The following is a 23,368-nucleotide window of genomic DNA, read 5'->3' on the forward strand; positions in this document are numbered from 1 at the left end:
GTATCTTGAGGCAAAATTAAGTAAACTGTATTTTATTTTTTAAAGCCCACATAACATACAAACTGGCTAGCATGTGCATGCATTATTGGCACTTTCATCTCAAAAAGATTTCTGACCACAAAAATTATGCTACAACCACACCTCAGATACACATCCACAGACAAGCCAAGCAGCAATTTGTATCACAGAATGTCATAATCATGCCCACAGTGTACCTGGAATATACACAGTATAAATGCTATTAAGGCAACTAAACTACTGGTGAAAATTGTCCTTTCATCAGCAATAGATTTCATGTGGGAACCCACTGCCAGAGACCTCCCAAAAACAGTTCTCACAAGGTTTAAAAGGCTGTATTAAGAAATTAATTGTAAAGGAAGAAAGTGGTGGGGGATGTAAGCATTTATCAACTCTAATGGATGATGATTTTTTTTTTTTCCTGTCATGGACTGAAAATCCATGCAGAGCTGAACTACAACCCCCAACAAAAAAAAAGAGAAAATACTGATCTAACTAGAGGCTGTTGATCTTGCTAACCCTTTACTGGGTAAGGTGATAAAACAAGGTTGGTCAGAGAAGCAAAAAATGGGTGCAACGTCTGGTGTTAACTAATGAAGATTTTTGTATGGAACCCCTTATTTATCCAACTAGATCTTGTTCTTCTGGTATAACTTGTGCCCACTAAGAACAGATACAGTCAGCTTCTTCCCAAGCATGTTAGTGGGAGTAAAAACTATGTGCACAAACAGGATGCATATTAACCCAACCCTAACTGGTCCCTTAAAACCTGGAAGCTATAATTCACAATCATGTCAATTCTTATCACCCACTACATTCAGTTAATGACTAATGTTGGCCACCTCCACTGCCAAGTGGTGGGTGATGATATATATCACCTGAACAAGTTTCCCTCAAAAGGCAAAATTAATTGTGCAACCATGTTCTTTTCTATTTACAGCAGTTCTTGTCTTTTGCCCTACAAATTTGTGGTATTTTGATGTGCAAAACGAAAATATTACACCATTATAAAAATATAACACCACCATGTTGGTTGATTTTCCTTCAACAAGTAGCCAGAAGCTAAAATACCCTCTGCTGAGCATAATGTTGCTTTCTCGTATCGAAGTTCGCCATGCTGACAAGAATCACAAACCACTTGAAAGACTTTATTTTGGCATCAGAGCATTAATCTGAAAGTTTAAAATGATCATTAAATGTAAAAGGTATCCTCTCTGCATCATTACTTTCAAATAAAGAACATTAAAATTTAGTAAATTGTATCATAGTACTGTGAACACCAGATGTATTCATCTCATCAACTAAAAACTATGCCAAATCCTCTGTCCTGGCTTCTCCTGTACATTTCCACCCAAAATATTAGCTGCTTGATTAGAATCTCAAGTGCTACTTATGCCGCATCTTTATACAAAAGGAATGTACAGTTTGTGCTATTAGATTGTGAGAAAAATATTCTTACACAACAGGCAAATCATGTTTTATCTTCACACAGCCTTGTAACAAAAGGCAAGGACTGAAATAATTTGCTACATTGATGATCAGGACTACTGTGAATACCTCTGAAAAATATCCCTCAAATTGTACTACATCCATCATTGTGAACCATAGACAAGACAACAGAAGCAGGAAAGAAACACAGCACCTGAGACTTGTACATATCTTTGACATCTTGGAGATCCAACTTCAGTTCTTGTACCTGCTCTTCCTTCTCTCCATACATTTGCAATAGTGCATTATACCGTGCATCCAGTTCCTGGGAGAGAATTGGCACAGACTAATAATATTCCCAACAATAGGAGGTGACTTAACCCTTATCCCCTTCTTTATTTATTTATACACATGAACTTTTTTTTTTATTTATAAAAATTTTATTTCTGTACTCTAATGCCACTTAAAAAGTAGTGTTTCACCCTGGGAAAAGATATACTAAAATCTATTACCTTGTATTTGTTCTCCAATATAGGCAACTCTAGCACATGTTCTTGCAATTCCTCATTTCGATTGGTCAAGCTGACAAGTTCCCGGGCCATAGATTCACGGGTGCGCTCTAACTGCTGGATATCTGCCTACACATCAGCAAAAGACTTACTGACATATGTTTCAAGTTGTTGGTTCAAATAAAAATCATAATGCAATTACAATGTCATTTTTTCAGGTCATAAATGTTTTTATACTTTATTCATTTGCTGCTTGACTGGTACTAGTCATTAAGAAGATCATTTTGATAGAAATGGCAGCTGACAAGGCCTGTCTTAAGCATTAGTAAGCAGATCTTGCATAGGACAACCAGTTCACTCCATATGCCAGTTCTTTCTCTGGCTACCATAGCGTTGACCCCTTCCAATGTACCTTCATGAACAGTCTTCAACTAATCACATGACTAAACCAGACCAGCTCACCCTGCTTGACTGTTTTGAGTAGAGGTTCCTAATGTTTTACAAATGTAACCATGGTTTGTAAAAGTCATTGGTTTTGTCTTCCTTGTACAAGATCCAGAGAAACCTCCTCAGGCATTTGTTCTTGAATGCCTGGATTCTCCTCTCCATATTGGCAAGCAGAATCCATTTCACATCCACAAAGCAAGATCAGTACTACTAGAGACTTGTACATATTGTGCTTCATAGTAAATATAAATTGATGGCTGTGCCAGACTATGTCCATCTTAGCCATTGCTGGTGCTGCTGTTGTGTTCCTGTTGTGGAGCCAGAGCAGGCATCTTTGGAGATGCCAGAAACCAGGAACTTAAAAGCTGTTTACCTTTTCAAGCTTGATATTTTATGGTGGTGCTGAACCAGAAGATAGCCATGCACAGAAGTGATGGGTTAGAAAAAATGGAAGTAGAAAGATGCATTAATACACTCATTTACAAAATAAAATGATGACATCAAAAGAACAAAAGGGAACCACCACCATTTTAGTGTTTATGACCTTGTCACACTGTACATTACCTGGAGCTGAGCAATTTCCCCCTCTCGTAATTTTAACTGTGCTTGCAAATTTTCCATAATGGCAGCTGCTCCAGACTGCCTCAGGCTCTCGTACACACTGACTTTGGGGCCAGGTGGTGTTGTAAGATTTGTCTCAAACTCATCCTGCATCTGCAATTTATAAACAAGCAAATATATTTATCACCAACTCATTTTTTAGATTATCAAACAACCCAATGTTAATCAATTTAACCAAGACTATCGATTTCATTCTCATGACATAAAGACAGTCACTGACAAGATTAAACTGACCACTACCATGACCAAATCAACTATTTCAAGAACAAATTGACCGTCGCAGTAGCCACGTCTTTGTCATTGTTAAATCATTCTGAGCGATGGTGAAATTGTCTTGCCACATTATTCATATATTTATTTTGGCTTTAGTGGATTTGTTGCATTAATGCTGGGTGCATAAGGTGTGAGAGAAAGACACAAAAACACTTACTGATCTTTGCAAAGACCAAATGGGAGTTGATGTATGCTCACTGAAACTGTTGTTCATGCTTTCCTGTCGTGACACAGATACAGGAGAGGGTGAACCTCTAGAACGTGGTCTCTCCCTTTCCTGTAAAAGACACATCACTAGTTAATTAGCAATCCAACAGCCATATACAAAAATCACTGCCACCATCAGACAGTTTGATGGACATTTTTAAGTTTCTTTCATTCATTGAAGATGAATCTGCCAATTAAGGATGATTCACTTTTTATTTGAGCCTGATGTGGGCAAACTGACCGATATTAGATATGCCTTACTAGCATGCGTATCTGTTCTTCAGCCACAGCAACTCTCTGGCGCTCTGCTTCTAAGCGGCTGCGCTCGATTTCCAGCTGAGACTCTAGGAACACCTGCAAAAGTACAGGAAGAATGTCCACACACACAAAGACAAACAAAAACTATACCCTAAAAAACAACAACACTCTTGAAAACATTAGACAGAAAGATTCAGGACAAAACCTTAGACATTTTTACATTGTTATTTTTGGAAGAATGATCTTAAATTTTAAATCTTTTCCCCTCCCAAAAATTTTTGTTACAGCAGCTAGGTAAACCAAAAATATCACCTGATCTTTCTTTAATGCAGCAACTTCTTCAAAAAGCTTCTGCTTTGCAAGTTCCAGCTGTGCTATATCACTTGAAGGGGAAAAAAGGTTAAATGATAATAGCCTTGACAATCATGCAAGGGATGACGATCAAACTTAAGGTACGAAAATTTACAAGTTATCTAGTTTATGTCACTCTGCAACTCAGCTGTTAATATTTACACTCATACTAATAAACTGCATGCACGTCTTTTTTCTCGGAAACAAAAGCCACGTGGTAAGTCTTTCAAAAATAAATTCCTTTTCCAGAGGTAAATAATATATTAATCAATCAAGAAAAGTAGAGAAAATTATTAACAAGTGAACAGAAATGAAACAAGCAAACTTCATACCTGGCTTTCCGCTCCTCAAGTGTGTCAATGCGTCGCCGATCACTTTCCTGATGAGTAAGCAGCTGAGCTTTATCATGTCGAAGTTGTGCATTTGTTGCCTCCAGTGCCACACAACGGCTAGTCATTTCTGCCAGCTTTTCAGTCGCTGCCCTTTCTCTCTCCTGTGCCAAAGCCAACAATGTCTGAGCTTCACCTGGAAAACAAGAGGCGAATGCTGCGTATAGCACATAATAAAATGCATTTTGTAAAAAGTTCCTTTAACGATAATCACAAACAATGTACACTTTTTTCCCCGGAATGTATTGAAAATGTAAAAAAGAACATAAAAAGTTATCTAACTGATTTTAAGGTTAGGTCATGTAAAAAACAGTACCTGTGCCAAAGAAAATAAATTATCAGTTGCCTACCAGAAAATTATCCAGCAAAATTGTTTCATCTAATACATAATTAAACAAGCAAAATAGGAAACAAATATAAGCGGAACATTTAATTTCTTAATGAGCTCACTGAGTCTGTCCGTAAGATTTTTCTCCACCATTTCCCACGATGATGCTTGTATACTATGGGTTGCCCGCAGATTTTCAATCTGACGTAGAAGGGGGCGAGTGGCAGATGTGACACTCTGAGTCAAATCCTGGTTTCGACTCTCATCCTCTTGTAAACGCTGTCAAAAAAGACAATTTGTCTTACAAGCTGCTAATGCTTGGCTATACTTGCTATTCCCTAGCCTTCCTGGTAAAGACACATACAAAAAGACCATGGCTATTTATTTGTGGCACAAATTTATTTATGAAAAGAAATAGGTAGTAGTTACTACACTGGTTTGAAATTCTGACAGTGTATAGATAATTGAGACATTACACACAATAATTAAGTCCCCATTCGCAAACAATGCATCTCATAGTTAGGAAACCCCCTGCAAATGTTTAGTCTTTCACTTTAAAAAACCAGACATCCTTACTCACCATCTGCAGGTCAGCAATCTCTTGTTTGAGCAGTTCTTCCCTTCTATTATGCTCCTTTTCCATACGTGTCATGGACAACTGTAAATCCTCAATCTGCAAGAAGACATGTATACATGCTGAAACTTTTTCCCCAAAACTATATGGTATACTCTTTGTAGAAAATCTATTTTCTACTTTTAGTGTGTTTAGTGTGTTTAGTTACTTTGTTAGGGCAAAGTTTTGATTAGAGCCGTAGGATAGGGACAATACGTCGTGAACTGGTCAAGCTGGCTGCACATAAGCCCGACAGATGCGACAAACGTCTGGCTGCCCATTCAGCACTGGTGGCCAGTCGGGGCTAGCGAAAACATCTTACGTGAGCGGCCACGATTCAATTATGGCCAGGGGAGGTAACTGGATAACAGCCCTACCCCTTATTGTCCAGCTGAAGGCCGGGTATCGCCCAAGGCGACCAACGCCCCTTAAATATTGTCTTTAGACCCTTTCTACATGTCCAAGGTCACCGTGAGGAAGATACACCCACCGGAAGGGAGAAATGAACAAAGTCGGGTGCAGGGCCAGAAACGTCACTTTTCCGGGCGGCTGGCTAGTGAGTGGCCGACAGAAGGTCATAAAAAGACGTAAAAGGGTCCGAGGGACTTGGAATATTATTGTATATGAAGTAGGGAAGGCTGAACATTGGAAGTAACAGTGAATTGTGAACTTCAGTGAACTAGTTAACGTTGGAATTAATAGTGAATTGTTATCTTAGTGATCTGCTGAACATTGGAATTTGTGAGTTTATCAAACTTGTGAACTTTGGTGAGCTTATGCACTGTGGAATTATCCCCAGGAGAACAGTAACATGAAGAGACACCTGAGAGATAAGTGTCATGATTTATGTAATAACCTTATGTATGGCCTTTATATATATATATTCATGTATTGTTTAATTACATTCTTTTAATTGTTATTAAGATGTGTATTGAATGTGTTGCAATTAGGTGTGTGGGCACATGCTGGATGAGTGTATGCTAGCACAGTTAGCCATTGCGCTCAGGACCCACATTCTGTCCGTTACACTCTTACAAGCAACACTTTCAACATGGCTCAGACTGAGCAGCCCTAGCCCATGAGAAGACATCTTGCCCCTTGCTCATACAGTGAGGAAGAAGGTCTGATGTTACCTGCATGATGAGTGTATCTCGCTGGTGCTTGAAGCGCTGCTGCTCTTGCTCCATGGCCATCTTGAGTTCCTCCCGTACCTGCATCTCTGCACTCAATGCAGCTGCCTGTGCCTTGCTGTCCTGTGCTGCATTACTCTTATGCAGCTCTGCGATCTCCCTGGTGAAAGAAAGAGAAAGCTTGTATGGTAAAAGTTAGTTGTGCTGTCTCCTTTTTTAAATTCAACTTTATTATTATTTACCTGCTTTATGGTAGAATTCCTTTTTCAAAGAAACATTTATGCCATCTTCCTAGTATATCATTTAGTAGGTCTAAATATCAACTCTTTGAAGTTCACAAAGTAAATGAGATTTTTCTAACAATAAACAACTGACAGAACTGTAAATTTTAAAAATTAATGTCGGGTCTGCTATTTCCCAAGCACAGGACTGGAAAATCTTGATTATTACAGGACAGCTTATGCAACAATCCCTGTTAATATCCTTTCTCCCTCTCCCATCCTCCATACTAATCTTTTTTAAATTGGTAATAAATTAAAAAAGAATGTGCCCATAATAAAAGACTATACGATAAAATAGTGCAAGATTATTCAAGATTTGTGGACTGATCAACTCATTGTTCAAGTTTCAAGTTTCCTAAACGTGAAAGAACATAACTTACTTGTAGGAATTGTCCAAAGTTGCCTGAAATCCCCTTATTTTCTCATTTGCTGATTCTATCTCTGCCTGAAAGTACATTTTTAGAGCAAATTTGTCACCATGTGTGCAGTAGAAGTTTAACACAAGTCATTCTTTGCTGGCATATCTTTTTCAGAGGTAACATAAAATACATAAATGTAAGATGCTAGTAGAAACACTTTTGCCAAATCCAAGAGATTATAGATGATAAGTAATCTTGATAAGATCAAAACCACAATGCCTAGCAGAGACTAAGCCCAACTTACAGAGAGTTTTGCCTTTTCCTTTTCTAGCATCTGCACTGCAGAATTAAGCAGTTTGATAGCATCTGTGGAAATCAAAATTAAACATTAGCTCTTCCAGCAAATTAGAAATACTAGCAGTTAGAATATACACAATGTTGTAACTTACAAATTATCCTTTATAGAGTCTTTCATCGTAATGTTACAAGATTTTACTTTCTTGGATATACCCACAAAGCCATTACCAGGAGCATGTTAAATAGCCTGTTAACTGTTAAACAATTCTAGAAATGTTTCTGTGCACAACACCAGTAGAATGCTCAGATCATATTAGGTCCGGAAGTATGATGAGTATGTTCACAATATTGTTTCAAATGTATACTGTTGGAGAACAGCTTCAGAATCTTGTCTGTACAAAAGCTTTACCATTTTTTTTGAAGTGCCAAGACTTCATGCATCTGGCCGAAATTTGTATGGGTGCAATGACTGTGACTAAGTGAAACAACATTTCACATGCAGAATTTATTTTTCTTGCTTCTTGTAAATATGGACATAATGTCAGTAACAAAAGCAAACAACAGTAAGACTAAAGACCTGTCTGCTTCTTTTCCATTTCATCCTTTGAGTCCAAAACATTCTTCAAGTGCTCCAGTTCATCAGCTTGTTGATCTATCTTCTTTCTATCAGACATTACATATTACCATGAACCAATTTATTTTTGTACATCTTTAATCGGTTAACAATAACAGAATAGTTTGTGAATTTCATGTTAATGATGCATAAATAAAACTTTAGGGGGAAATATGCCGTAAAGTGGTAAGCCCCAGCATCTGAGGCAGGAGGATCATGCATTATCTGGTTCAATCCCACATGCACAGCATACTTCCTCTATTGACCTAGCCGTTGAATAAGTACCTGATCCCTCAGAGGGCTGGGGAAGAGAAGGGTAGTTAGGGAGATGAGACAACCATTGTTCTCACTAAAATGCTGGTTGGAGACAAGTGCAGACTCTAATACTCCCCCTTACCACCATCACTGAAAGCTCACAAGACTCTTTACCTTTTTTTTATTTTTAGAAGAAAGACAAGTCAAATTTTAAAATAAATATCTTAAACTTATATGCAACCCAACTGCTGAGCTAGCTCATAAGAATATATGTAAATAATAACAATAAATACAAAATTTATATGGCGCATACTAACACTCCTATGGGGCATGCTCTTAGCACTTAAGAACAAGAACAAGACATGGCCAATATACGAGGGACAGAAGAACAAGCAAACAACACATGAACGACGGAAAGATAAACAACAGCACTGATGACCAATAAAAGACAAATAAAAAAAATATAAAGTGGATCCAAGTATCAAGGAATGAGTATCAATAATTTGCAAAAGAAAGACAAGCAGGAAAGTAGCAATAAGCAGAAAAGGGAGGAAGGGTGTGAAAAAAAGTCTAACATCAATGACAACAATCACATTTACATACTTCTGTGTTGCAATGGTAGTTTCATTTTCCTTTTCTTTCACTCGAAGCTTTTTGATAATGTTGCTATTCTGTAGTTGCTGCTTGGACAATTTTTCTCCTGGCAACATATAAGTTAATGAAAACAAAACAATTCAATAAGCATACTACAAAACTTTGTTGACTTTCAAGAAACCACTTTCTCCTTTGCTTTGAAACAGATTTCCATGCAAGAACTGTACAGTTCTGAGGATTGGTTCATAGCCTGACACAAGTGTGCTAAAGTCATAAAGACATCACACAGACCTTCCTCCATGAGACCAGCTATCTGTTCATCTTTCTCCACAAGTATGTCTTGAAGTTTGACATCTCCAGCCCTGCACACACAAATGAGATTGTGACATTGCTTTTACAAGATTTTTTCTATCATAAATTGTCACAGACTGAAAAGGTAAGAACACAACACTTCCCATTTTCCCTGTGACACACACTGTTGATAAAGATCTTTATGTGAATAAACAGAAATTTCTCTTGCTTGATACTTCAAGTCTCTTAATCATTTTGCTTATGATCACAACCTGAACAACACATTTTTGACAGTCAATTCATGTAGGCTGATCACCCATTACTGCTATCAAAGACTAAAAGAAATTCTCAGGCGCCCATAGCAGCTTCAAGACGCTGTATATACATATATATTTGTGGAAATACTACTAAATGTTGTCAGTTCTAGACAAAACATCTTAGTCTATGCTTGTTAATCAAGCCACCTGTCATCCCCAATGTAAAGAATATAACAAATTAAATGCAATAAGGACATTTTTTTATTTCAACTACAGCTTTGAGCAAGATCCAAAATGTTTGTCTCCACACCCTTTCACTACCACCCACCCCAGCTCTGCCAGCCAGTCTGCTTGTTATTAAGTAGTAGTAATAATAATAACGAGATGTGATGAGCGCAACACTTCAGTAAGTGCTAGATGTAGTGTGCTTTGCAAAAGGACAAATTTGAAACTAGGTAAATATTTAAAAGCAAGTAGCAATGGAAAAAATCTACAATACACACATGCGATATAAGAACATTGGTCAATCCTGACCAAAACACAGTGATGTATGTACATAGATCAATCCCAACCAACACACACATGCACACACACATCATGATAGATGTATAGAGGTCAATCCCTACCATAACACACATGCATGTGTAAGCGCATACACACACATATGAAGAGTTAGGCAATCAAACACCATTAAGAAAAGCTTTAGTGAAGCAAGTAAGAAACAAAGATGTAAAAAGAAAGTAAGTTGAAAATCTTTCAAGAATAATATGACTTAAAAGCATTTCTGAAGTAGAGTCAATATGATGAAAATTATGTGAAAGGGAAATCCACAGTTTCAAAGCAGCACAGAAAAAGGTCTGTTCATGAAAACAGTACATATTTTGGGGATGCTGAAAATGTGACAATCGCAGGAACAGTGAGGCTGTTAAAGAAGTGTATATACTGCCAGACTATCAGAGATTTACACAGGAGAAATTTCCCCAAAAATTGTGACAGGTCAACACCTCCTAAATTTTCCATTAATTCCAATGGAAACTCATTTCCAGCCCATTTTATCTGCACAACTTATTTTTACCTACTTGACATTCAGTGCCCTCAAAGGTTGCAAAAGAAAAAAATTTATATTTTGAGCCTTTAATGTCTTTACTCTCTTTGAAACTTCTAACTACTGATACCACGGAAGTATATTTTTTCCACATGAGTAAAATCCCTAAATTATACAGGTACCAAGATAGCTAGAACTGTCTGAAAGTTCATCATGGGCAAATAAAGTGTTTTGAAATTGACTAGGGATTCTAGACTGCTACACTTTAGATTTTACAAACATTTAAATTTGAAGCAAAAAGAAAAAAACTAGGAGGGACAATTAAATGCTTGACAATGTACCTTTTTGCCAGCTGTTGTTCTGCCACCTGCAGCTGCTGTTTCAATATTTCTTTTTCCTGCACAAGGAGTTTTAGTATTAAATTTTATTATGAGCAGCATAATTGTATAGTTCCCAATATCTTCAGTGAAAGGCATCTGGTTTTGTTATATTAAAAAGACCCAACTAAATATAGACTTGCTTTGAGCAGGCGACTTTCCACCCTCAATCCTTCCAGTTGCGGGAGCCATTATGTTATAGATTTAATGGGATGTTTTTTGATCCACCAAGGCATATCAAACGAGCTTAACTACTTCATATGTGAGGTGATGAGGATGGGTGTGCACATGTGAATAATTTCAAATGTTAACTGAAATATCAATAAACTAAGACAGTCCAACAAATCACCTTTATTATTTTATACAAGAGCTATTATTATTATACATAAAAAAAGAGTGTGGATGGTAATGTGAACGCTTCAATATCTAGACCATACTTCAGTCAGGCACTTGGTGATAATTCATATCTGCAACAGAATAGGCTAAATAACAGATCTCAAATGTCTCTATACAACAACCACCCTACTTTTAGGACATTCTGTAGCCTGCGCTCTGCGTCCCCCATCCTGCGTGAAAATTCCTCAGTTAGTGTGTGAAGGTCTGTCATTTCTGCCTCTCTTGCTTCTTCAAGCTGTTGCAGCTGACTGTAAAAAGAAATTGTCTTATGAGAATAAAGAGAAACATAATATTTAATCTACCAAATAATGTTTTTATTTTTTTAAAAATCATCACGAGCAAATAAAGAGTAGTGACCACTCTCTATCATTACTGACTCCACAGGGAAAGAACAATTTAGTCTCAAAACCAGAAGGAAAATATTTTCATAATATTTTCAGCGTAGGCAATGGTAGAGTATTTGCTGAAGAAACTCAGTAGCTGAAGAGACTGTTGACTCTTATATAAAACAGAAGTTTTCAACAAGTAAAATAATCTATGCAGACCTGCGCAGAATGCTATTCGTCTCCAATAGATCATTATTGTCCCTGCTGAGCTGGACCAACTTGGTCTCTCGTGCCTGTAAAATCTCAGCCATTTCTGCCAACTTCTGCAACCAAGCAAGACTGAATTCAGCTAACAAGTGACTAGAGATGCAAAGCAATGGACTGGAAAATTGTAATGACAACTGAAAACATCTTGCTTTCTGCTGTGTTTTTAAGAAAAAACCTCTGATGAAACTTCCTTCACTGAGGTGTACTTGAGTCATGATTGCTGTGCCAGGTCCAATATTGTCATGTGATGGTTACAGAATCAAGAAAAAAACTGTGCAGCTTCAACATAACAGAAACGGAAACCTCCTCCATAAAGGACTTAGAGGACAACCCTAGTACCTCTTTCTGTTTTTTACTATCATTGATGAAACATGTTTTGTCTAGAAGCTAGTGGATTTAATAATAAATAACCAGTATAAGAAAATAAGTTTCAGCCCTAAGATATGCACAAAATTCACATAAATGTACAGATAAAAGGAACAACTATTGTTAATTACTATAGTGTTACAATGGGACAAATAGACTGAGAATAATAAACAATCTTCCATATAAATTTGGCATACATCAGCGCTTCAGCCACACTTTTCATTCAGACATTGCAATGAGTTAAAAATATGTCTATATTACACAAATGAAATTTAGAAAAAAAGATGGTAAATATAGGGTGTTTTTTGGTTTTTTTTTAAAAAGAAAGCTGTAGATTCAACACTTTCTCTTTAATGAGATAACTATTTCTGGGCCAATTAGATAACTATTTCTGGGGCCAAAGAGATAACTATTTCTGGGACCAAAGAGATAAGTATTTCTAAACAAAGCTGTCTGAAAAAAGTACCTTTTTAACTTTCATCATTTGAAAGAAAAACTAACACAACAAAAAAGAAAAAAAAAGGAAAACAATTTTTAAAGATGATATATAACAGCAACAAAAATGCAAACCTTATTCAAACATTTGACAATTTGTAATATGGCAGGATAAAAACATTATTTTACCTTCACAATATCTTTCTCCTGTTGATTTATACAGGTCTGCAATTTTATGGAATGTATATCAAAATTCATTTTTCTTAGTTTTCTAGAAAATGCTGCTGTGAAAATGTACCTCTCATAATATTATTATACACTTTCAAGTGACAAAAACAAGTTACCTTTAAATTTTAATCAGAAAAGAAATTAATAATAGTTTTTGAACAAAAAGTTATCTGACAAACACTATTTGCCAAAACAATCTAAACAAAAATATCCCAATATAATATAAAGTTTCACACAGAAAAAAAATTAGGACTCCTATATGACTATAGACATGGTGCTTACGAAAAAAAGTGTAATATAACTATAAAAGAGAGGACAAATACATACATAAAGATAAAATAGAAATTGAATAAACAAATAAACAAAGTAAAAGATCCTTTGGGCAGCCCTACAAGATTCTAATAAGCTTATCATTTTATACTGTGCTAAAAAGGCTACTCTTAGGTATAGTTCTCAAATGACAATATAACAACATATTATTGCATTTCTTTTGTTGTTGTTGTTTTGCACTTAAGACAAAGAAGAATACTAATAAAGTAAAACTAGCATAAAATAAACTTTCTTTCAGCAAGATTATTTTTCAATCTTTAAATCTGATTGTGAACTCCTATAAAGAACACCTACATACTGATAGACCTTAATGTAAATAATATGAATTAGTTAAAACAAAAGGAACACTGGTTTCATACATATGCACTTCAATGTACATTGAAGCATCTCTGTTCCCTATTGATTTCTCATTAGTTTTGTTTAAAGCAACAGTTATAAACAAGTAAAAACACAAGAAAATAAGTATATAAGTAGAAGATATGCATGTCAAACATATGCATGTACATTCACAAATCAAAAAATGCTTATTCTAAATCATAAATCATATAAACAATCGTGTATTATGAATAAAATATAAAGAATCCCCTTCACCACAAACTGAAGCTAGTCTTAAAAATGTATTTCTTCAAACTGTATTTCTAGGAAGTTTAGACATGACAAAATTTAACAGTGTATTGTTGAAACAACCCTAAATATAGGCAGGCCTATATTGCTAATATTGGCAGGCATCCATAAGTTATGCATGGCACTAAAAAAAAAATCAGCTATGATAAAAGTATATAAATAACAGGATTAGGACTACCTGAAAAAAAAGACAGGTTTAATAGCTTTAGTATCTATCAAATAAATTTATAACCATGTCTGACATAATAACGCTTACTGTTATCTTTCTTGAAGTATCATGAGCAAAACAAGAAATAAGCCTTATGCAAAGTACGGCAAAAAAAAAAAAAAGAGGGAGAGCGCCTGGAACTGTTAATTCTTGTCTCATCGAGAGCTTCTGACTTCCTTATCTGCATGTTAGCTAAGCTAGTGGGTATTTGCTAAAGATGCCCGCTTGGGTCATGTTCAACAGCAGACAAGGTTTTCTTTCTGCAATGTGATACCTTTGTTGCAATGACAAGGTAAATGGGACTGCTAGTAATTGGGTTTTTCAAAATGAATTACCAAAGTCACACAAATATACATTAGTGCAAACATTCTCATGATAACCTTCATTCTTAAAATGTGCATGTACACACACACGCAGAGTATGCTGTCACTTCTCTGCCCCTGAACCTGACATCGCAATCTACATGATACTTGCAGACATAAGCTGATAAAGGCTTTTCTTCAGTAGTAATTTCCACCTACATACTAGCATTATCAAAACATTGACCACCAAATCCATCTTCCACAGCATGAAATATTTGAAATGATTGTTGTGCCAAGTCCAATACTGTCATATGATGGTTAAAGAAAACAGACAAAATGTGCACTTCAACATAACAGAAAAGAAACAAAACTCCTCCATGAATATCCATCATATTATGAGATTAAAAGAAAGTGTACGAGAACAAAATATCTGAGAAAAGCTAAAAAAAAACACTTTAAAAAATCCCAATGAGTGCTTCATTTGGAGAACATGAAAAATTATATCTTGTCCACACTTTACAAAAATATTTTTAAAGAAATATTACTACTAATTAGTTCTGATCAAATATATGCGATGAAAATGATGATGGCTTTGTCTAACTTACCAGCCCCAAACTGCAACTTATAAATGACTATTACATTTATTGAACAAGACTTAATGAACATGATAAATTCTTACAATGCTTGAAATATGAATAATTTATCTACACAGAATTTTACTGTAGTTTTTGAATGTGCTATTAAAAGGACAACACAAAAGGGACCCTTTTCCCTTCTAAATTTTCAAATAGAAGCTGCTTGCAATTATTTATTTGCAAAACACTTTTGGTCCCACAATATCCCACAGTGTAGCAGTGATTAAGCAGAAGCCATAAAAAGTAAGTGATATACACTCAGAAGCATACACATCATACTGTGCTGTCCCACCTCTTACCTTAAGCAGTCGCTGCGGGTGTTGTGGATTATCTAGGTCATCGTCTGCAACAAAAGTTTAGAACATTTACTTGGCAAAAAAGTATTTTTACTTAAAACAGTAGAGCTACTTATTGTAAAATAAATTAATACTTTAATTATTATTAATAAACATGAACACTCATTTACCAGAAAAATTTATATCTATGCATGTGCATTTTTAAAAAAAAATTTCAAGACACCTATTATTTCCATTGCTGCTTTACATTCATAAAATATGTGATATCAAAACCAATTACCACAAAAAAAATCTTACATTTTTATAGATGTGCATGACTATTTGCACCAGTGTGAACATGTGTCAAGGTAAGATTTTAAGCATGACTATTTGCACCAGTGTGAACATGTGTCAAGGTGAGATTTTAAGCAAAAGAGCCAGCACTCCAACACCTTTTATACATAAATTTTTATCTTCACAAAGCAGATATTATCTTTAAAATATGAATCTTTAAAAGTTACCAACAGCTTTATTTCACCCAACCACATGAAGGTTTTCAAAATTTAAAACCCTTAAAAGAAAAGTGATTAAAATGAAAGTATTGCTTCTGCATATGATTAATTAAAAACAGTATCTAATATAATAACTGGTCATCTCCTCAAAAAAAGAAATAACTAAGTAAAAATAAATATAAACTGATTCGCAATCAATTAAAATTTACAATGAAACATTTCAGCATACTGAAAGTCTGACAGTTTGCATACTTAATTACAAGAGAGGACTTGGCTCTGCCTTTGACAGGCTTTAAACACAGAGGACCACACATCTCATGTTCCCGACATCCACTAGAAAATAAAACAGCTTTACCTTACCACCACAGTAAAATGTTAGTTCTCATGGCAAGCAATTGCCTTGCCACTTTCAAAACTCCAGTAGGATAAGAGAGAATGAATGTTCAACAATTTCTAAACCATCCATGCAGTATGACTATACAAATGCAGCAGTGCTGCTCATGCATAAAATAAGCTGGTACCAGCCATATCTCTCCAAAAATATAAAAAAAAAATAATAATAAAAGGACAAAATGAGCAAATGCTTTAAAGATTTTTTGGGCGCAGTCACTTTAAAGAGTATCCATTACCATTCCTTCCAGCACCACAATGCTGCAACATTTTTGTCTCCAGTAAATAACATTTGTCAGACTTCTTGTGCCCTACAATATCTCACTGGTGGGCAGGTGGAGTGGGAATGGACGCTGCAGTTGCAACAATAAAGTGTGGCGCCCTGCACCACTGCACCACTTTAACTCAATAAGACTCCGTGCAAGAGTTATGGAAATGTACTCACTGCCAGTGGCAGCACCAGTGTGATGCTGGGTCTTACCCTCTCGCTGCCAGACATGTCTCTCTTGATCAGAATCACGCTCAGGAGACAATTGATCATCTCCTTTACTGTGCGTGCTGGAGCTTGACTGACTGTCAGATCGCTGATGACCCAGAACATGACTCCTGCTACTTGCAGCTTTCTACATATATAAAGCATCAGCATGGCAAAAGCTGAGAAGAGATCTGGAAAGTTCTTTCTAAATTTTTTTTATATCCATTTCATTTATGAGAGTCAATTAAAAAATAATACCAGACTGATTTGGGCTTGTATTTATGATCACCGACAGTAACAAGTTTCTCAGTAGGATCTCTTGAGCAATGCTGTTTAAAAAAAGAAGTTATCAATAACCTATTTCTTACTGCAACTACAAAGAAATAATGGATACAAATTCATGTTAATATTCCTTTTAATACAATAAAGGCAGTGTGATACATAGACTTCATCCATTGTCACCAAAACATCAGCAATTCTTAAAACATACTTTAATCAAATATTACCTGTAAGGAGAACTTTAAAGGTGACAGATCCACAATGTTTTTCTCTCCATTGGGAGTAGGAGTTGAGATAATCTCAATATCTGAAGATGTAGTGGTCTCTATTTCATCACTTGATTCAAGGCCACTGTGAGTACTTTTTTCCAGCTCAGAATCAATTTTGGAGCTCTCTGATTTCTCTTCAGAGTGATTGTCACTGCTTGAATCCTCCACTCTAGCACCTTCTTCCATCGCTTCCTCAATGAGGCACTTAACAAATGATGCACTTGGAGATGAAGAATCTGCGTCAGCCAGCAATCCACTGACTGGATGTTCTACCCCTAGCCACTGTTCACTATCAGCCTCATCACATATTTCTTCTTCAAATTCTGTCTGCAGCTGCCCCTTATCCACCACCGTGTCCATGCTACTGTCTAGTCGACTAGCCTCGGAAGAGTCATTGCTGCTGACTGTAGTTGTCGAGTCTACCTGAGGACCCCCAGCAGGGAGCTTCTCAAGGACAACAGATGAATCAAAAGGAGGACTTTTCTCTTCATCCTCCTCTTGCACAAGTGAACTCTGGCTTGAGGGGCTGAAAACATCAAAAAGTGGACTCTTCTCTTCTCCCTCTTCTTGCACAAGTGAACTGTGGCTTTGGGGGCTGAAAACATCCACATCTGGAAAATTATATTCAGCCTGTGTAAGACTTGCTTCTTCTGAGGACAGGGACAAAAGGACTGCTTCTGAAGATGAACTTGTGATGGATGTCGCCACAGCCTTCATGTCCTCAACAAGTGCTACATTAGAGCAGCTGCTTTCACCACACACTTCAGGTGCACAGTCTGATAAAGGGATCATCATGTCAAAACTCTCCAAAGCATCTTTACTAGAGTCTCTGCTGATTATTAACATAGTTTCTTCTGTTTCTTCTCGAGATTTGGCAACCACACTGACATCTGTCTGTGGCTCATGATTGCTGTCTAAGATACGAGTTTCTGCAGATGTTTGAAGGGCATCAACTTCTAGCATGGTACTGGACACAACTTCTATAACAGAGGTTTCTACTTTTATATTCTGTTCTTGTGATTCTTCCTGACTGACAGGTTTTCTGTTCTCAGCATCTTGCCTTTCTACATCCATTTCACGATTTATTGGCACTTCATTTAGAACTAATGTTTCTTTCCAATGGACATTATTGGACTGTTCCAATTGAACTCCTTTCTCATCCTGGCCTTCTCGAATGCCTGATTCTAAAAAGGATTCCTCAGAAAACTGAGGGCTAGCTTTCTTATCCCAATTTACTCCAATGCTTGTTCCTGAAAAATCTTCAATATTCTGAGTTGGAGTTTCCATTATATGAGTCTCTAAGAGAGCCTGACTTTGATGATCTGTACTGTCATGGACAGTTAAAGATGCAGTCTCATATTTATTTTTATATTCATGAATGTTTGAAAGAGCATCAGCTGCCGCCCTTTCCACTTCACATTTCTTCCCATGCTGTTCATCAGATTTTGAGCTATTTGCTTCTTGAAGCATTAAGTCTGAAGGAACAGATGATGATTCAGCAGATTCATTCACAGAATCTTCTATAGTGCTCTTTAATGGAAGAGTATCAGTGTCCACTCTGAATTCCTTAACAGACAGTTGCTCTGCATCTTCAACAGTCTTATCTTTTGATGCTGAATCTGCCTTCTTTCTTTTAGGCACAGATTTCCTTGGTGCACTTACAGACTTGAAAGGAAGCGTGGAGAGAACACTTGAGTTTCCAAGTACCCCATCCATTTTTGCACTGACTGAGGCAGACTGAGACTTTTTCAAAGACAACTGTGGCTCCTGAGTGTCCCATGGTGTACTCCATGATGAAGCTTCAGTGCTCTCAGCTGCATCTTCTTTAACCTCAACCTTCTCATCACCAGATGATGATCTGTATGGTAACCATGAATTCCATGAGTTCCAAGAATTACTCCCCTCTTCCTTTAGTGGTACAGATTCTTTGCTTTCATTTTTTGTAGCTGAAAATATTTTAAGAAAAGAGACATGAGTATGTATAAACATTTTATTAAAGCATTGGTATGCATGATTTTATAAAGGTATAAGTAAAAATAAATATAAAGGTCAGTAATTTTTCGGAAAAACAAAATTAGTGACAGAAAACTAGAATAAACTGACCGCAAAAAAAGATTGAAAGATGGATCAAAATTAATTCTGCAGATAACAGCAATGCTATCAAGCCATTATTGACATGGGTTAGCTGCACAGTTAAAACAACGGAATTCTGTAATACGTAATCCTGAAAGTAAGAGTAAATATCCTTAACCTAAAACAAAGTCTTTGGAGATTGTGCAATGTACAGTTTATAAAGAAAATTCTTGATCATTTTTTACCTTTGTCTTCTTCTATATCTAATACCTTGTCAATTTTTTTCTGTGCTGTTTTGAGGGCCTGCAAAAACAAAACATTTTTCATTAAAATCAGCATCAAAATGCCACAAGAAGTCGAATTTGTCTCTCTCTCTCTCACACACATACACACACAAACATAATAATTATGTGAATAGACACCTGAGCGTTTGCATAAATAAGTCATGGATGTTCTGTGCCTTATTAACTGGAGAAATCTGTGCATACCTGTGAGGCCAGTGATGTAAAGCCCTTGGCATCCCACCAGCTCATGATGCTAGACAGCTACACTTTGAGCATGGAGTGTAGTATCTACTAATGAAACAGAACAAGTGAGGAACTTCCTATTCATTCGGTCTTTTATCTTCTTTTCTAATGAGATGTACTACTAATTAAAAAGACACTACTACGCACTATACGAGGCAGCAGATTGTGCGGCAAATATATCAGAGTGGAGAAGTAGGAAAGAGTGTGAATTTCCTTAAGCCGTAATACCAACAAGTAAAAATACAGTCTATTTCTTAGATAATGAAGTGGGAATGTAAAAGAACATTTCAATCACCCTTCAATTTGGAAGGCTGAAAATTTTTAGCTTTGTGGTCATGAGATCGGCTCTTTAAAAATTGTCATGGGTTTGGCCACAGATTACATGTATGTTGTCACAAGCGGCCATTTTTGTTGACGTTATGATATCTCGCGCTGACAAGACTTTCCGTTAATAATATACTTAATACATACAATACAACAAAGCTGGCTGCTTTTAAACTACAGATACTGTCTATTCTGCCAAAAATAAATGACGTACAGAAGTTTGAAGAACAGTTCTAGAAGGTCATGGCTGTTTCTTTAGTATTATTTCCATTGCAATGACGCGTTATGCACAGGCGCCCCGGTGGCACAATCGGTTAGCGCGCCGTACTTATAGACAGTACCTCCATCGCACAAGATGCGATGTGGAGCTATGCGGAGGTTGTGAGTTCGATCCTCACCCGGGGCAGCCATTTTTTTTATTAAATACTGGATCAAAGTATCGCTGATACCTTTTGCCGATAAGAAGATAGGTAAAGATCTTTGGGATAAATTATTTTCGGTATAAACTATTTAGTTGTTAAATCTTATACGCGATCTAAGAAGCGTCGCTGCGACGACGATCTGAAAGTAGCTGTGGAGCACCAGACCCAGCCTGCAAAACTACAGTCTGTAGTGAGGCCCACTACTACCCCACTAGTTTTGCAGGCTGGGGAGTCAGCATTACAGGTTTAATTTAGTCAAGAAGAGCTGATACAATAATTATTGTGATGGGAGATAACAGCTCCTTCAAATTATATCAAGATCGAGTGATGCCCCTTATACCAGGCGAAAAATTTCTGTTTCGTATACTGACAAAAATTACATCGACATAAGGATTTTGATTCCAACAAATCGATCGATTTTTGGCGAATCTTGATGCCCCTTTAAAAAAATGTTAAATGTAGCGTTTCTTGTTAAAGAAAAATATGCTAGAGACTACATCCATTATCAAACTGTCAAGAGTTTGCACTTTTCGAGGGTACGTAAGTAGAGGTTGAGCGAGGGAGAGGTGGTGATGACAGGCATGTCGATCTGTTTGAGGACGTTTTGGGACCTTCATGGGGCGTTAAAATGTTTGTTTGTTTTTTTTTTGGTAGGTTCGAGAATGTTCTACGTGCGAACACTTCCTGCATGCCATAGCCTTGGCTTCCTTCCGCTTTTACACCTATCCCTTATAATTTCCACATTATGTTCGCAGAATTATAATGCATGCGCACAGCGAGAAAAAATATGCTATAAGCATGAGATAACGTTTACAATTCTATAATGTATAAATCTTCACAAATAGGAGTGAAAACACAGAATGCAAAGTCAATGCAAAGACATTCGAACTCGAGAACTAAAATATTTGTACAAGATATTCACTTGGGCTCTAAGGGCTGCCTTGAATGTTCAGGCATTTGTGTACCCTGTGCTTCCACAGGCATATGCACAGGCAGGTGAACAAGCGTGCACACATTTCACTGTAATAAATCTTCCCTTTCGCACGCATGGTGTTGTTCAGTCTTCACATCTCACCACTCTCGCTACCTCTATAGTCTAGCCTCTTGATGAAGTGACCTGAGATGATGACAGGAATACTAACAATGGATATTCTGAGATAGGAAGAAGGGAAAGGAAGCATGCGGTGTGGCTAATCTTGTCCTCTGTTTGTTTATGTTTCTGCGTCTTCTAGACGATCTTGAAAATATTTTAAAGAAGTTTGAGTTCGAGAAGACAGGAACCAAACACATGTTAAGTTATGTTACGAGAAGTATGGCTGCTATTTCACTTCCAGATTTTTTTCACCTTGAAATTTAGAACGTTGTTAAGAGAACATTCACCCACATCTATCTAAAGTTAGTTATTGTGCGATGACGGTGTGTGTGTGTGTGCGCGCGCGCGTTCGTGCTTGGGATGATGGTGGCTGTAGTGGTGACCGAGGAAGCTATCAGAAAGAAAGAAACAAACAAAAAAGAAAGAAAGAAACCCATCTATTCACATACATGCGCGTTTTCAGACTACACATTGTCACATTGTACCTTATCTCAATTCTCTAATACGTCTCTGATACGCAAATTATTATTTATCGAAATGTGTCAGCCGTTTTCTTAATTAGAAATTTGGTCGTGTCTTGCGCTCTCTCTCTCTGAGAGAAAGAGAATAAGTGACAGTTAAAGAGGTATTTATATTTCTTTCCTACTTTTTTGTTAGTATATACAGAAAGTAAATAATAATAAAAATGTTTATGTTTGCAAAGCTGCTGCTTTATTGTTTGCCACAAGACCTTAAGACAAAAAAGAAGAAAGAGTGGAGAGAAAAACCACGAAGAAGGCTTTTGTGATTGAAGACGTGTACCTTAATGCTATGAATGACACCAAAGAGATAAAAGCCAAATACTTTGTTCAGTTTACTTACAATCAAATGAGGCGTTTAAAGCGCGATTTAAAAAAATCTATTTCTTAAATAATAATTATCACTTCGTTCTGCTAAGCGTCCCATATGCTCACATCTATCGTATTACGACCACACATGCGTGGCTATATTCAAGGGTTCAAGCCCTGTCGCACTTTCCACGCATGTTACTGAACTGGATTAGAAATGGTAAATGTAAAGTGAACAATAAAATCACAGCTGATTGGAGAAGAAGGATGAAAGCGAAAGTGGCACTGGGAACAAACACTTCGCAAGCCTTCCTTCGTATCCCTACACCAGCGGTTCTCAACCTTTTACATGTGACGACCCCCCTGACGAACACCGGTACGTCCGCGACCCCCTTAGCCAGCTAGGTCGGTGGAAGAGCGGGGGGGGGGGGGGGAGCCTTAGCTAACCTCGAACGCCGCGTCGAGGAAATCAACAACGGAAGAACAAAGTTCGTATCTGCAAGAAGTATAACTGTTAATGAAATTTTACTAAAGCAAACTCTGCGGTGCTAATAAATATTATTTTATTGGACACTCACTTTGATTAATGAGAAGGTTGAGCCTGCTTGCTGTTGCATAAAGAAGCGAACCTGTGTGCGATGTTCGTACCCACTGATATTCGCAGCTCAGCCTCTGCGTCCACACGATTTCTGTATTTCGACTTCAGTGCTGCCAATGCTGAAAATCCTTGCTCACACACATACGAAGTTGAAAATGGCGGCAGAACTTTCATTGCTTTCTCAGAAAGCACAGTTGATGCTAATCCATAATTTTGGCACTGGTGTTGTTTGGAAGACCATTTTCA

At 36.9% G+C, this 23,368-nt stretch overlaps 1 protein-coding gene and 1 non-coding gene across 10 annotated transcripts; one reads left to right on the forward strand and one right to left on the reverse strand.

Annotated features, from left to right (window-relative positions):
• Positions 1–16: 16 nt before the first annotated feature.
• LOC112575397 (TATA element modulatory factor-like) lies at positions 17–20,515 on the reverse strand. Of its 9 annotated transcripts, none has more exons than XM_025257268.1 (26): positions 20,397–20,515; positions 19,820–19,906; positions 19,577–19,634; positions 17,217–19,204; positions 16,681–16,858; positions 15,358–15,401; positions 12,921–12,956; positions 11,883–11,986; positions 11,468–11,585; positions 10,906–10,961; positions 9,263–9,333; positions 8,981–9,077; positions 8,087–8,172; positions 7,517–7,578; positions 7,234–7,298; positions 6,576–6,732; positions 5,410–5,502; positions 4,952–5,108; positions 4,445–4,637; positions 4,074–4,143; positions 3,765–3,857; positions 3,454–3,573; positions 2,967–3,116; positions 1,959–2,084; positions 1,661–1,771; positions 17–1,190 (listed from the first exon to the last, which is right to left on the reverse strand). In XM_025257268.1, the coding sequence occupies exons 2-26, from the start codon at positions 19,862–19,864 to the stop codon at positions 1,167–1,169; spliced, it is 4,302 nt and encodes a 1,433-aa protein (XP_025113053.1). In that variant the 5' UTR covers positions 19,865–19,906; positions 20,397–20,515; the 3' UTR covers positions 17–1,166. The 9 variants fall into 9 exon arrangements, with proteins under 9 accessions (XP_025113053.1, XP_025113061.1, XP_025113097.1 ...); XM_025257276.1 differs by having other exon boundaries at positions 19,820–19,903; positions 20,397–20,513; XM_025257312.1 differs by lacking the exon at positions 20,397–20,515 and adding an exon at positions 20,154–20,295 and having other exon boundaries at positions 16,717–16,819.
• Trnai-uau lies at positions 20,478–20,588 on the forward strand. The gene is made up of 2 exons: positions 20,478–20,515; positions 20,553–20,588. It is a non-coding gene; the product is annotated as a tRNA-Ile (tRNA).
• Positions 20,589–23,368: the final 2,780 nt, after the last annotated feature.

Source organism: Pomacea canaliculata, linkage group LG1, assembly GCF_003073045.1.
Source record: "Pomacea canaliculata isolate SZHN2017 linkage group LG1, ASM307304v1, whole genome shotgun sequence".
Lineage (NCBI taxonomy): Eukaryota > Metazoa > Mollusca > Gastropoda > Architaenioglossa > Ampullariidae > Pomacea > Pomacea canaliculata.